Source organism: Anolis sagrei, chromosome 7, assembly GCF_037176765.1.
Source record: "Anolis sagrei isolate rAnoSag1 chromosome 7, rAnoSag1.mat, whole genome shotgun sequence".
Lineage (NCBI taxonomy): Eukaryota > Metazoa > Chordata > Lepidosauria > Squamata > Dactyloidae > Anolis > Anolis sagrei.
The window spans coordinates 29,205,749-29,222,064 of NC_090027.1; the positions used below are offsets into that span (position 1 = coordinate 29,205,749).

The window sequence follows — 16,316 nt, forward strand, 5'->3', positions numbered from 1 at the left end:
GTTGTTGTTGTTGTCTAGACAAGGGGCCAAGTAAATGACCTTGGAGGGCCACATCTGGCCTGCGAGCCTTAGTTTGAGAACCCCTGCCCTATAAGGTCTACGGGACTTAAAAAAATAGTGGGCATACAGTGGTGGTGGATGAATCATAGGATCATGGGAAAGACCTTCTGGGTCATCCAGTCCAACCCCCTTCCAAGAAGCAGGATATGCTGTCACGCACTGGGCCTATAGCAATTGGCTTTTGAACAGGATGTGCTCTTTGTGCCCAGCGGGAAGCCGGGTGCCTCAGATGAGAGGCTATAAGGATTTTCCTATACAAAAGTCTTTAGAAGCTTGAAAAGTTTAACAAAGTCCTTTATTATTGCTTAGGTCGTCAACAAAAAATCAAATACTTCTCAGATCTTCAACAGGTCAAACAAATACTTAAAGGCTTTGAATCAACTGGTGGCTTTCTTAATCTTGTCCACAAGGGACAGGCCACTGGCTTCGTGAACTGTTTCTTTAACTGTTTCTTTTCTTTAAGAGGAAAACCCTTTTTAACCCCTCCTTGGGCGATCTACTTTCTAAACTTTGCTGGTGTGGGCTCTACTCCTGGTTCCAAACTGCTTCTTGGGTCCTGAGTAGACCTACCAGTCAAGGCTTTGTAGATTCTCCAGCTGGAGTCCTTTTGAACTGTTTCCCCCCAGAATTTTGTAAGAAATGAAGCCTCTCTACAGGTGGAGCTGATTCATGTCTTATAGCTGAGCTTTTAACTGTAAGACTGAGCTAAAATGGCTCCCTTTCCTTCCTGAACCCTGGGGAAAGGGGTGGAACTAAAAAAACATAATGATGATAGGCGGGTGGCAGGCCCCATAACTGCAGCCTAAAAGGAACCACCCAGCTGCAAAAGGCATGGCCAAATCAAACACAAGCAATTAACCATGCAAAAAAGGAAATTTGAGCTTCTGGTACAGCCGTACCAGCATACGGGAAAATCACATTCAAACAACAGATGAAAATCCAGCCTCTGTTTGAAAACCTCCAAAGAAGGAGCCTTCACCACACTCTGGGGCAGAGAGTTCCACCGCTGAACAGCTCTCACAGTTAGGAAGTTCTTCCTAATGTTCAGATGGAATCTCCTTTCTTGTAGTTTGAAGTCATTGTTCCGCGTCCTAGTCTCCAGGGCAGCAGAAAACAAGCTTGCTCCCTCCTCCCTATAACTTCCTCTCACATATTTATACATGGCCATTATGTCTCCTCTCAGCCTTCTCTTCTGCAGGCTAAACATGCCTAGCTCTTTAAGCTGCTCCTTATAGGACTTAAAGAGCTGAGCATAGATCTTCCAAGAACTAGCAGACTGGTATGGTCTTGGAACAGTGGTTCCCAATATGTGTGGTATTCTTGTATGTTGTGTATTTGACGGGGCAAGAAAGAGACAAAGGGAATAGGATACCTTGCTATTGCCAAAGGTGGGATCAGACTACATAGAGATAGATAGCCAAAAGGTTGGGAGTTCCCTCCAGAAAAACTCCCCAACCCTTTCAGGCATACTGACTGGGTTTATGTGTATTGAGGGTAGATAACCGCCATGGTAGCAACACTTAATGTCTCTGCTTCGTGTTAGTGTTTCGGAAAAAGACACATTGAATTGGAATACCTTTGTGGTATTATTGCCTGTCATGCTGATGAAATAGCCGTCCTAGTTTACAAGCAGCTGTCATTCATTTATTTAAAGAAAAGTCACAAGGAGCTGAATACAAAACTGAGAATACAATATAAAGACAAGAATATCTGTGCATCTCAGTTTAATGAGTCACCCTTCCCCTCCTTTGTAAACATTGTTGTTTAAATGCTCAGTTAGTGCCCCTGGAGAAGATAAGAGTACAATTCTTTCCCCAATTCTGGTTTATAGTAACATTTTGCTGTAAAAAGAAATAATACACAGTACTTTGTAAACAGAGTTTGCAACCACTTGGGGCTTTACTGGTATGAAAGTAGCTAAATGAAGCCTAGCTCTCTGTATTTTTATATCTAGATAATGTGTGTGTGTGTCTGCGTACTTTATTTAATCAGGTTGACATTTTTAAAAAATCCCAAGGGTTCTTCTGTACCTTGTGCAATTGTGTTAGGAAAGGAAATTCCATAGATTAAGCTTCGGATTAAAAAGAATGTCACCTGCTGAACTGCTGACCACACTATATTTAAACTATTTGTCAGAGTTTATGCAACTTTTTGGAGCCTCCGATGGTGCAGTGTGTTAAAGCGCTGAGCTGCTGAATTTGCTGACCGAAAGGTCGGTGGTTTGAATCTGGGGAGCGGGGTGAGCTTCTGCTGTAAGCCCCAGCTTCTGCCAAATTAGCAGTTCAAAAACATGCAAATGTGAGTAGATCAATAGGTACTGTTATGGCGGGAAGATAATAGTGCTCCATGCAGTCATGCCGGTCACATGTCCTTGGAGGTGTCTACGAACAATGCTGGCTCTTCAGCTTAGAAATTGAGATGAGTACCAACTCCCAGAGTTGGACACGACTGGATTTAATGTCAGGGGAAGTCCTTTACCTACCTTGACCTATGCTATTTTTCTAAAGACTTCTTATGGTGATGAATGTGAGATCCAAAAAACATGTAACTATTGAGAGCTAGAAACATTCTCAGTGGGATTATGGCCTGCATCAATAGGAGTCTAGTGTCTAGATTCAGGGAAGTCATGCTACCCTTCTATTCTGCCTTGGTTAAACTACACCTGGAATATTGTTCCAATTCTGGGCACCACAATTGAAAAAAGATGTTGACAAGCTGGAATGTGTCCAGAGAAGGGCAACTAAAATGATCAAGGGTCTGGAGAACAAGCCCTATGAGGAGCGGCTTAAAGAGCTGGGCATGTTTAGCCTGAAGAAGAGAAGGCTTAGAGGAGACATCATGAGGGCCATGTATAAATATGTGAGAGGAAGTTATAGGGAGGAGGGAGCAAGCTTGTTTTCTGCTGCCCTGGAGACTAGGACGCGGAACAATGACTTCAAACTACAAGAAAGGAGATTCCATCTGAACATTAGGAAGAACTTCCAGACTGTGAGAGCTGTTCAGCAGTGGAACTCTCTGCCCCGGAGTGTGCTTCTTTGGAAGCTTTTAAACAGGATGACCATCTGTCAGGAGTGATTTGAATGCAATCTTCCTGCTTCTTGGCAGGGGTTTGGACTGGATGGCCCATGAGGTCTCTTCCAATTTTATGATTCTATGATTTTCCTCCTTAGTCTTAGTATCAGACATTAAGGAATCCACAATGGAGCTAAAGCAGTCCTGTAGCCATGACAGATCTTAAGTTTGTCTAGGTTTTGAGGATAAAATATTGCAATTTCTTTCTTTCTTTTTTGCATTCTTGTAATGACTCCTTTAGCTTTTCAATCTGCCCTTTGCTAAACACTGGAATTGGGTTCTTAATAATAATACCATCTCTCCAGAAGCTATCACTTATGTAGCACCTCAGAAAGTTCAAAACACTTCTCAAACAGCAGTCATCATGTAGTAGACCTGCATTTTTCCAGTAATGTAGAGGCTGGGCAAAGGCAAAGGTGGAAGAAGGCCACCGATGCTGATAAACAGTAGCTTGCATAAAATCCCTTTCTGAATCTGAGAAGATTGAATCCGTAACATTCTTATTTGCTGCTAAATTGCTTTTTATAAGGCAACATTATTTTTCTTAGGTTGTGCTGGATGGGGAATTCTGGAAGTGCAAATCCAACAACAGTAACTTTCTTAATTCTGCAAAGATAGCTATATAAAACCATGCAAGATATATAGTTGCTGTAGTTTATTTGTTCAGTCATTTCTGACTCTTCGTGACCTCATGGACCAGCCCACGCCAGAGCTCCCTGTTCGCCATCACCACCCCCAGCTCCTTCAAGGTCAAGCCAGTCACCTCAAGGATACCATCCATCTATCTTGCCCTTGGTCGGCCCCTCCTTCCATTTTCCCCAGCATCATTGTCTTCTCTAAGCTTTCCTGTCTCCTCATTATGTGGCCAAAGTACTTCAATTTCGTCTCTAATATCTTTCCCTCCAAGATATATAGACAACCACCTAAATATAGTCAAACTTATTTCTTCTTCTAGTTTAGCATTATTAGGTAGTACATGCTGGGAAATAGCAGCAAGACATGAAAGCTGAAGGCAGTTCCAGACAGCACTAAATCACATGCTTTAGTCAGGGGCAAAAAAACGTGGGATGTGAGAAGATGTCCAGATACAGACCTGTTGCTCTCAGGATATCTGTCTCCTTTGTCCACACTTGCTGCTTTGTCCTGGGATTTTGTAGCTCCCACCGCTGGACTCCACCAGAAATTTTGGCAGTTTTTTAAAAAAACAAAAACTGAAGATGCGAAGATTTGAATCTTTGCAAAAGTTCCATTCTTTTCTGTGGTGGCCCCTCGGCTATGGAACTCTCTCCCAATTGAGTTCAAATCTGTCCCGTCCCTCCTGTCCTTTGGGAGGCTGGTGAAATCCTGGCTATGGAAGGAAGCATTCCCAGAGTAATGGTTGAAACCGGCTACAGAACAAAGTTATTGACCACACATAGGGACTGAGTTGGACATGATTTTATCTTGGCGATTTGGCTTATTTGTAATTTTAATCAATATGTATTTTAAATCGTTATTATATGATGTTTTTATATTGTACTATAAGCATTAAATCCTTGCTGTAAGCCGGTCTGAGTCCCTCTATGGAGGTTGAGAAGATCGGGATATAATTTTTTTTAAATAAATAAATAATAAACAAGCTGAGCTTGGCTGTGGACCGACACCTCCTTGGCCTTTTGTCTGTGTGTTTCCATTTTTTGTCCAGTTGACAGTGTGCTGCTGTCGCTATGAGCTCACCTTCATCTTTTCAGCTGCTGAGGTAACTGTTTGTCTCCTCCTCTCCCACAGGGCCACCTTTTATTGTTTCCCCTCCAGAGAACATCACCGTCAACATCTCCCAAGATGCCATGTTCACCTGCCAGGCCGAGGCATATCCAGGCAACCTGACCTACACTTGGTACTGGGAAGAAGAGAATGTCTACTTTAAGAAGTGAGTTCAAAATCTGATGCTTGAGCTTCCACACCTAACCTATTACAGCAATTTAACCTACTGAAGGTTGCTAGGAAACAGCATTGCATGAGCCAGGATCACATTCTGTGTCCTCTCTTTTCTGGATCTTTAAGCCATATATTCTCTGTGCCCTATTTAGCTCATACATTGAGCACAGGCAGGGCATTCTGTACCACAAGGGAGAGGAGCAATAGCTTTAGGTGGTAGACGTTTTGAGAAAAAGGCAGTCGTCCATTAGCATTTCTTCTTCGAAACGGATTACATGGATTCTTTTAACAGCTGAATCTCATGGGTCCTTATAAACTAACCAACTGGCATGCATGAGTTTTTCGGTGGTAATTTAGAAACCATCACTGATGCCTGTCCTTGCTGTCAAAGTTGGTGGATACATGTTTTAATATTTTGGTGAAATGTAAGAAGCAGGGTGATTGATCAAATTTCATATTCCTTCCAAGATGGAAGAGTCTCAAAGGTAAATGTAAAACAAAACAAAACAAAAAACAACTCATGCCAAGTAGTGCATGCCTCAGACAAAAGGTTTGAGGTATGTCTAGCTTCCAGAAAATAATTGGTTGCAAAGAGGAAGATAATGTTTTGTATTCATGCTTTCTCCTTGGATTCCTCCTCCCCCTGGTGTGATGATCTCATCTTTTTCTTTGTTGATGCTCTCCTCAATGTCTCAAGTAAACAGTTTGTAGATTCACTTCACATCATTTTTTTAAAAACTCTGATGTTTAAGAGAACTATGGTTAGTATAAACCATGTTGACCATTTTGGCTTATGTACAATTGTTCTGGTACAACTGTACCAGGAGCTCCAACTTTATTTGCTTTGTAGCAGTCCTGGGTTTCAGGGACTCTGCAGATAGGTGGCTTCTTTTGGTTGCAGTCATAGGGTAAGTCACCTGTCCATCATCGTTAAGTTTTGGTCCCGCCCCTTGCTCAGGGCAATTGGGAAGGGAAGGGAGCCATTTTAGTTAGTCTCAGCAAGGAAAGCTAATGTATAGGACGTGTGCAAGCCTGTACAAAAGCTTCAACCTTTAAGAATTTCCAGGAAAACTGCCCTAAAGACCAAAGAATTCCTGCTGGAGAACATCTAAGCCTTTACTGGTAGGTCCACTTGGCATTTGAGAAGCAGTTCGACCCGGTAGCGGAGCCCACATCAGTAAGGGTTAGATTACAGTCAGCCTGGGAGAAGTTAAAAAGGGTGATTTTCCTTTAAAGAAGAAGTTATTGAAGACAGTTGCCTGTCCTTCGTGAGCAAGATTAGGAATTCACCAGTTGCCTAAAAGCTTGGAATCATTTGCTTAACTTTACTGAAGACAAGAGAAGCTTCTGTTTGATTGTTCATTAATAAAAGACTTTGTTGTACTTCACAAGCCATCTAAAGACTATTTGTGGTGAAAACCCTCTGAGAACTTCTCTTTAGGCCCCCTGGCTTCCCACTGGGCAAAGGTTGCACGTCCTGTTCTAAAGGAAATTCTTTACAGGCCCAGCGCGTGACAGAACAACAATCATTGTAAGGCCGGGGAAGAGAAAGGAAGGAAAGATCAGTGGCTCGAGAGCAGTAAGTGTGAAAGATCTTGGAGTCCTTGTGGACAACAAATTAAACATGAGCCAACAATGTGATGCGGCAGCAAAAAAAGCCAATGGGAGTTTGGTCTGCATCAATAGGAGTCCAGTGGATAGATCCAGGGAAGTCATGCTACCCCTCCATTCTGCCTTGGTTAGACCACACCTGAAATACTGTGTCCAATTCTGGGCACCACAATTGAAGGGAGATATTGACAAGCTGGAAAGTGTCCAGAAGAGGGTGACTCAAATGATCAAGGGTCTGGAAAACAAGCCCTATCAGGAGTGGCTTAAAGAGCTGGGCATGTTTAGCATTCGGAAGAGAAGGCTGAGAGGAGACATAATAGCCATGTATCAATATGTATGCGGAAGTCATAGAGAGGAGGGGACAAGCTTGTTTTCTGCTGCCTTGGAGACTAGGACGCGGAACAATGGCTTCAAACTACAAGAAAGGAGATTCCATCTGTACATTAGGAAGAACTTCTTGACTGTGAGAGCCATTCAGCAGTGGAACTCTCTGCCCCGGAGTGTGGTGGAGGCTTCTAAACAGAGGCTGGATGGCCATCTGTTGGGGGTGCTTTGAATGTGATTTTCCTGCTTCTTGGCAGGGGGTTGGACTGGATGGCCCATGAGGTCTCTTCCCACTCTATGATTATATGATTCCATGAGGACAGGACAGGACAGAGTGTGCATATTCAAAGTGCTGGTTCTTGATATAGAAATCATGGGTTTGTTGAGAACCATTTTTACATCAGCATTGAGCCAAGGTTTTCCAACACCTCCTATGACATCTCAAACACCCTTAGGATTTTTCAATAAATGCCAGCATGTATCATGTTTTTGGTGTTGAGAACAGTATGTTTATGCATACCTGTCTTTAATCTGCAGCCATGTGTACATATGTATACTAGGGCTGGGCGGTTTCGTTCGTTAATTTCATAATTCGTTAATAATTTGTATTTAAAGTAGCTTACGATCCGATATTGAACCATTCAGGAGCAACTAAAAATCGAAAAGAATTTTCAAACTCATTTCGTAATTGTTTCGTAATTGTTTCGAAATTGTTTCGAAATCGTTTTGAAATTGTTTCGTTATTATTTCCGTATGTCTGGTGCAAGTTTTATAGTTGTTGTTTGTTTTATCAGTGATAAAAAAATAAATTATCACACCAATAGTCAACAACAGAGGGAGAGGGAAGCTTCAGAAGTTCCCCCTGTCCCATTTGGAGGTTTTTTTAGTGTATTGCGCAATCGCGTCCGCCATTAACGAATCGATTTGTTATTGTTTCAAAATTGTTTCGTAATTTCCGAAATTTTTTATATTTTGAACTTTTTTAAAGGAAAATTTCGGAATTCTTTTAAAAAACGAAACGCAAAAAACCCCTAAAAACAAATTGAGTTTAGAAACAATTTTTTCCGTGGTTGCCCAGCCCTAATGTATACCCATTTAGCAAAAGCAAGTCATGCATTTGGCAAAGTGAGTTTTGCAACCTTAGCACTGCAATAAATTCACTTATCTTTAAGATGCCCCCAGAGTCTTGTTCTTGCTGTAACAAACTACCACACTCCTACCCCATGGAGCAAAGCCAGTGGCAATCCAGGGGATATGCTGTCTGCCTGTTTCTCTTTCTTTTTTTCCTGGCGAAGATTATCAGTATTGTTTATGATTTTCCCCAGCTGGGAACACAAGCTCCGCTTCACTGACTTGTGATAAGAAGCCCAGCATCATATGATAAGTCATGGGGAATGCTGAAGAAACCCACTTCAGGGAACAAGCCAAACATGTTTTCCAGAATGAGAAGACAGAAATAATTAAAGCACAGCAGGAACTTCAATATGACGGAGCTCCTCTACTCTTTGGAGTACTCATCATGCTAACTAATCCAAACCCTTAGGGAGGACCAGTTGTCCTGAAACGACCCATCGTGTCCCTTTTTCTTTAAATGCAGGCAGATAAGTGGAATGGTTCCCCAGGGACATCCTTTCAGTCCAATTCAGATGTAACATTTTTCCTCTAGGAAAAAAAAAAACCAGCAACCTGCAGGAAGAGAAAGAGAATTGGAGGTGAATTACAAACATGTGTATTTTGCAGGAAAGAAATATTAGTGGACCATCTCATGGATCGTATTTGCATTTCTTCCATGGATGGGAAAAGTCTTTCAGACCAAATCAGATGTAAACTTGGACAGAGAAATAAGGATGTAAGGAGAGCCCAGCTGGATCCTGAGTGAGATAGGTCTGAAGCATGTACAAGAACTGGGAACTAAATTACTTTAGGTAAAGGTAAAGGTTTTCCCTGACATTAAGTCCAGTCGTGTCTGACTCTGGTTGGTACTCATCTCCATTTCTAAGCTGAAGAGCCAGCATTCTCCGTAGACACTTCCAAGGTCACATGGCCAACATGACTGCATGGAGCACTGTTATCTTCCTGTTGGAGCAGTACCTTTTGATCTAACCACATTTTTTTTGAACTGCTAGTGTTGGCAGAAGCTGGGGCTAACAGCGGGAGCTCACTCCGCTCATCGGATTCAAACTTGTGACCTTATTATTATTATTTATTTACAGCTTTTATATTCTGCCCTTCTCACCCCTCAGGGGACTCAGGGCGGATTACAGTGTACACATATATGGCAAACATTCAATGCCAATTTTAACATACAACATATACAGACATACACAGAGGCTATTTTAACTTTTTCTGGCCGTCAGGGAAGCTGTCGCTTTAATCGTCCATCTGCGACGCTGATGAAGCACTTCTGCATTCCCGCATGCTTCCCCGCTAGAATGCTTTGCTGGAGTCTTCTTTATGGCCTCATAAATCAATTAATTTGGCCTCCCCACACTTTAAGGTGGTACCTTATTTTCCTACTTGACAGATGCAACTGTCTTTCGGGTCGCAAAGGTTGACAACAGGCTACACACAATTGGTTGGAAACCCACTCCAACCTGGGCTGGCTTCGAACTCATGACCTTTTGGTCAGAGTGATCTTAATGCAGCTGACACTCAGCTAGCTGCGCCACAATCCCTTTTTGCTCATCAAGTACAGCATCTCAGTGGTTTAACCCATTGCACTACTAGGGTCTCTCTAAATATCTTTAGGAGAAGATTAAACATATTGGCCTTTCTGATCCTACCCACCCTGCAGTGATGGCTGTCATTTTATTTATTTGGCAACTATCATTCTTGTGCCTCTCAGAATTCCTGTTGGAATGAAGTATTTCTTTGGGGTGAAATAGGTGTCTGTTGGGTCAAAAATGCTGGGAGTTGTGGAACTTTTCCTGCCTTTGATCCAGTGTCAGGTAAGCCCATGCATACTTCATGCAGCAATTTTAAAATGCGTGCAACAAGGGAGCAAGACTTGCAAAGTTTTGAAACCCTGACCCAGAATCAGGCGACTCATAAATGATTCAGGACTTGCTTTTCTTGCAAACATCTGGTGCACTCACTATGCATATAAGGTTCACCGTTGTCTTCTTCCTACACTTCAGAAGGCTCCTGTTTGACTATATAACAGGAATGGTATGGGCTAGGACAGGTTGTTGGATCCTTTTTCTGGTTTGCTTAGGGCAGCTCTCTTTTTTCTTCTTACAATAACCCTGCAAGATGGGTTGGGAGAGCTTGACACGGGGAGTGTGTCCTTGTTGGTTCTCCTGGACATCTCAGCGGCTTTCAATACCATCGACCATGGTATCCTTCTGGGTTGACTCTTGGGGATGGATCTCAGGGGTACTGCGCTCCAGTGGCTCCATTCCTTCCTTGGGGGCCATAACAGTCGGTGAAGCTGGGGGACACCTGCTCGGACCCCTAGCCATTGACCTGTGGGGTCCCACAAAACTGCCTTCCCCCATGCTATTCAATATCTACATGAAACCGCTGGCTACCTGTGCTCAATGGGGTCGCACTCCCTCTGAGGATACAGGTCCACAGCTTGGGGGTCCTTCTGGACTCCGCTTTGACACTTGATGCTCAGGTGTCGGCGGTGGCTGGAAGGGCCTTTGCACAGTTAAAGCTCGTGCGCCAGCTTCACCCGTACCTCGTGAAATCTGATCTGGCCATGGTGGTCCATGCCCTAGTCACCTCTAGGTTGGATTATTGCAATGTGCTCTATGTAGGGTTGCCCTTGAAGATGGCCTGGAAACTACACTTGGTCCAGATATCTGCAGCCAGACTACTCACGGGAGCTGGTTACAGAGAGTGGTCAACCCTCCTGTTTAAACAGCTCCACTGGCTTCCAGTACGTTTCCGGTCCCAATTCAAGGTGCAGGTCATCACCTATAAAGCCCTAAACAGTTTGGGACCTGCTTATCTTCATGATTGAATCTTCCCCTATGAACCAGTGCGTACCTTGAAATCTTCTGGGGAGGCACTGCTCTCTCTCCCCCCGCCGTCACATGCACGGTTGAGGGGGACGAGGGAGAGAGCCTTCTCGGTGGTGCCCCCCCAGCACTGGAACTCCCTCCCTAGGGAGATCAGACAGGCTCCCATCTTGTCTTCCTTTCGTAGTCAACTAAAAACCTTGATGTTCCGGTGCGCTTTTGACTAAGCAGCTCACCAGTAACTTTCCTGTCCCTACTTGAAGTTCTGCACTTTACACCGGCCCACACTTTACACTGGCATACGTTCTACCTCAATATGTGTTATGACAGTATTTTCTGCCCAGTTTACCGTATTGTTGCACTTTCCTATGCTCCTGTAAAAATGTATTGCACTCCTTGAATCTGTACCTCAGCTATGTTTCTTTCAGCTGTATTGTTTTATATTGCTTTCTATTGTGTTGTTATTTGTTTTATCTGATGTTTTAATTGGTTTAAGTGTTTTATAAGATGTTTTGCCTGCATCTGTGACAAGCATCCTTAGAGGTTGTGAGGTTGTGAAACCTCACAAATTCTGAGGATGCTCGCCATAGATGTAGGGAAAACGTCAGGAGAGAATGCGTCTAGAACATGGCCACATAGCCCAAAAAACCTTCAATACCCAGTGATTCCAGCCATGAAAGCCTTCGACAATATATTGTTTTATTGTTGTGTGCTTTCAAGTTGACACTGATTTAGTATGACCCTATCCTAAGATTTGCATGGCAAGATTGGTTCAGAGAAGGGTTGGTTTTGCTTTGGTTGTGTAAGTGCAACTTGCCCAAGATCACATAGTAGTTTCCTGCAGCTAAGTGGGGATTCAACCCTGGACCTCCCAATGTCCTAGTGCATCACTCAAACTATACTCTCTTAGAAGAAAATAATGGGGTTTTATTTAAAAGGAATAGCCAAATATTATGACATTTGGATGCAATCCAAATTGGGTTTATACAGGATTCTGTCAGGATTTTTGGAGTTCTAGTCTATTTTTTTCACCATTTTGGAGATCTGTCCATCATAGGAGTAACATTTGGCTTAAATAGGCTTACCATTCGCCCATAATTCCCATGGTTTTGATCATAATTACATGTTTTGTGCATCTTTTGGCATTTCTGACACTTTTCCTACTTGTACTCTTGTTCTATCGCAGTGACCTAAAGCTGAGGGTACGGATCCTGATTGATGGGACTCTGATCATCTTCCGAGTCAAGCCTGAAGATGCTGGCAAATACACCTGCATTCCAAGCAACAGTCTCGGCCGCTCGCCTTCAGCCTCTGCCTACCTGACAGTGCAATGTGAGTGCATTTGTTTGAGATGAACCGAAGCGGCTTTGGAGATGTGTTAACAAATAGGTGGCAAGAGTTGACGATAGATCTTATTTTTACAAGACGTGTAGCTGGTGGCAACTCCTTACGGCTGCCCTGTATTTGTTTAATGGGTGCCACAATAAGTGAGTTGGCAAAAACAGACATCTAGAGAATGGGGAATAAATTGTGACACATAGGCTGGTGGGCACAGTGGCTGGTTAATTGCTTTGTTTCATGCAAGTCTACCTAGTGCTGCCATATGAAATCAAGCAGCAGATGCTTCAAAGTGGAGTATCATATCAGTATTAGATGTCTCAGGGGAAAGTTAATCTGCCACTCTTCTCTGAGGCAAGATGCACACCCACCGGCTTTTATTTTATTATTTGCCTTATACTGGAGCTTCCAGTCTGTTGAACACTCTACAAAAGCTGCTTCCAGTAACCCCCCCCCCCCCCCAAAAAAAAAAACCAGTGTGTTGTTAGCCTGTATTTTTGCAAAAATCCTGCAAAAGCTAAATCAAAGTGAAGAAATGCAATGAAGCACCATTTGTAAAACAGACCATGTGGATTACTTAGGTAAAGGTTTATCCCTTGACATTAAGTCCAGTCGTGTCTGAATCTGGGGGTTGGTGCTCATCTCCATTTCTATTTATTATTTATTATTTATTTAGGGCTTTTATATCCTGTCCTTTCTCAACCTCTGCAGAGGGACTCAGGACAGCTAATAAAGTGGCACCCTATGGCGCCCACATCTAAGCCGAAGAGCTGGCGTTGTCCATAGATGCCTCCAAGGTCATGTGGCCGGCATGACTGCATGGAATACTGTTACCTTCCTGCCGGAGCGGTACCTATGGATCTACTCACATTTGCATGTTTTCAAACTGCTAGGTTGACAGAAACAGTGGGAGCTCACCTCGCTCCCTGGATTCGAACATGCAACCTTTCGGTTAGCAAGTTCAGCAGCTCAGCGGAGCCCACCAGGGGCTCCGGCGCATTAGTTGCATTAGTGCAAAATAACTCTCTCTTGACATTCTCAAAATATCTTTTCTCGATTTTTGGGAAGGGGAAGAGGAGTCCAGACAACGAAACTTTCCTAAAGCTATATTAATGGTCAAAGGCTCATATTATTATTATTATTATTATTATTATTATTATTATTATTATCTTTATTTCTACCTCGCTAACATCTCCTGAAAGACTCGATGCGGCTTACAAAGGCCAAGGCCCTCAATAAAACAACAGCATAACAAATACAACAAAAAAACTCATAAAGCAAACCAATAAACATTAAAGCAATAACAGGAAAACATCAAACAACACATCATGACACAATTAAAACTATGGGCCGGGCCAAATGTAATGATTAAATTAAAAGTGCTGGACATGACAGGTGAAATGTAAGGATTTTAGGGTAGGTGTGATGTGCAGGCAATCTTAAATCTCTGGTAAAGTGCATTTGGGACACGATGCTGGGAGTTTCCTATTCTGGAAAGGCACACTGGAACAGCCAGGTCTTCAAGCACTTCCTAAAGACTGCCAATGTTGGGGCTTGTCTGATGACCTTGGGGAGAGAGTTCCAGAGTCAGGGGGCTACCACAGAGAAGGCCCTGTCCCTCGCCCGACCAAATGCGCAGGTGGGATCGTGAGCAGGGCCTCTCCAGATGAACGGAGGGATCGTGTGGGTTCATATACGGAGATGCGGTCACGCAGGTAGGCGGGCCCCATATCACGTTTCTTTTCCCACACGGATCCTACCTTATCCTAGTTGTGTGAATGGTTCTGTGTGTATCTAGATAGCATCGGTTTGGGTCTAGTCAATGATGTACTGTCTGAAACAAAACTCCACAAAATAGGGAGCTATTCCATTGTCCATTTTCCTTGCTGTGGTTCATTCATTTCATCTTTGCTCCTCTATCAATCTCTGACTTTTGCCCTAAGCCTAGAAGGAAAGCCTTGTCCCTTTTAGTTTCTGATTTCCCCATCTACTTTTTCCCCACCCCTGCCTTGATAGGAAACAATCTTCTTCGGCATCACCCAAGTAGCTGTCAGATGGCCAGGGCTTTCGGCCAGTCATTAATCAACCGAGTTGGATTCTGTCCAGTGACCTAGAAGTGAAAAAGCTCAGTGTCCCATTACCAATCCCTTGAGCCTATGTTGATTACATTTCCTAAGACACAGCACTAAACTGCATGTACACAAATCAAGTTCTTCATTATGCTCTGGATCCAAATCTGGGTTACGATGCCACAGTCAGTATCAGATGACCTTGATAAATATGCGCTCATTGGGGGTTGTCAGCTGTTTGCGAAGTGTGATGGGCTGGAGGAGTGGTTTGCCTGCATGTGTGTGTTAGTGTCGATATTCAGAGTAGAATCAGGGAAAATAAAACACCATCACGATTGAAAATTCATGCTCCTCTTGCAGAATCCCACCATTATTTGCATTCGGAACTCACACACTAAATACTTTTGGAACACTGGTGAGAGAATATATGAGATTGTTTTATGAATTTTAATTATCCACTTTTTAATCTTTAATACCTTCTCAGTGCATGTATTTAATTTTGTCCCTGGCAGGCATTCATATTGGGTGACTGGGGGGAAGGGAGGAGGAGAGAGAAAGAAACATGTAACATTGTAAAGCCAACCAGAATAAAAAGGATTATTCTTTCCTCCCCCTTGCTCTTACCCTTTGATTCATTTATTTTCTTATCAGTTACAGAACAGAGAGATCTACAATCCCTGATAATGGCGGCATCGTTTAATCACTCTTCGTTTAGAACTATTGATATTTTCCCTCCCTCTTTTTAACCAGATGGAAACCCAAGTAAATACGAAACTTGAAAATATCCACTGGACTGAAATGAGCAAAATATTCACTGGACTGAAATAATATAATGGGATTATTTTCCCAACTTCTGCTAATTTGACAAGATTTCAGCAATATTTTAGTTGTATGAGTAGAGGGATGCAAAAAGTTGTTTCATTAGACTATTATTATTTTATATTATTAATATTTTATTATTAATTATAACATTTTATATACTATTTATTTAATGTATTAGGTTTCTTGAAGCCTCCAGGAGCAGAGGTTTTCAGTGTCCAGCTACAAGTGTCACTACTCAAATAAGCTTTCCTTCAACCCCAAGTTTGATACACAAGTTTGGACTCAGTTTTTGGGTGGAATAAATAAAATTCCAGACAATTCCTGACACATCTAAGTAACACTAGAAAGTGCCACTGTCACTGAATTCTGATTTTTTTTTTGTCGTGTCAGTAGCGTCGTGTTGTGAGAGAATTGGGCGTCTACAAGGACGTTGCTTAGGGGACTCCCGGATGATTTTTAATGTTTTATCATCCTTGTGGGAGGCTTCTCTCATGTCCCCACATGCGGAGCTGGAGCTGATAGAGGGAGCTCATCTGCCTCTCCCCGAATTCGAACCTGCGACCTGTCAGTCTTCAGTCCTGGCAGCAAAGGGCTTTAACCCACTGTGCCACCGGGGGCTTCAATTCTGAAATAACCCATTTTCCTACTTCCAACAGACCTCACTACTTCTGAGGATGCTTGCCATAGATGCAGGCGAAACGTCAGGAGAAAATGCCTCCAGAACATGGCCATATAGCCCGGAAAAACCTACAACAACCCAGTGATTCCGGCCATGAAAGCCTTTGACAATACAATTCTGAAATAAGTTGGGGAGAAGCATGATCTATGGGTTACATGTGGCCTCAGAGCTATTTTTATATTTATTTATTATTTATTTACTGCATTTATATCCTGTCCTTCTCACCCCAAAGGGGACTCGGGGCAGCTCACACAACAGGCACAATTTGATGCCATACATACATAAGATAATACAAACATATGCATTAAACCCAAGAATTAAAACATATAAATCTTAAAACAATTAATTAAAATCACACAATCCAAAGGCATATTCTAGGAGCCACTCTGGTCATCAATTGCATTGTTCCATAGACACTAATTGCACTGAGAATTATTGTCCAAAGGCTTGGTCCCACAG

The 16,316-nt window shown here is 42.8% G+C and overlaps 1 protein-coding gene across 6 annotated transcripts in view; it reads left to right on the top strand.

The window, feature by feature from the left end:
* Positions 1-16,316, top strand: part of IGSF9B (immunoglobulin superfamily member 9B) — a 167,803-nt gene that overhangs the window by 96,853 nt on the left and 54,634 nt on the right. For all 6 annotated transcript variants that reach the window (XR_010910245.1, XM_060787082.2, XM_060787083.2 and 3 more), the window contains exons 6-7: positions 4,900-5,041; positions 12,136-12,281. Coding sequence is in view for 5 of the 6 variants with exons in the window: in XM_060787082.2 (XP_060643065.2) it covers positions 4,900-5,041; positions 12,136-12,281 (288 nt within the window). In the remaining variant the exon portion in view is untranslated. The remainder of the gene's footprint in view (positions 1-4,899; positions 5,042-12,135; positions 12,282-16,316) is intronic.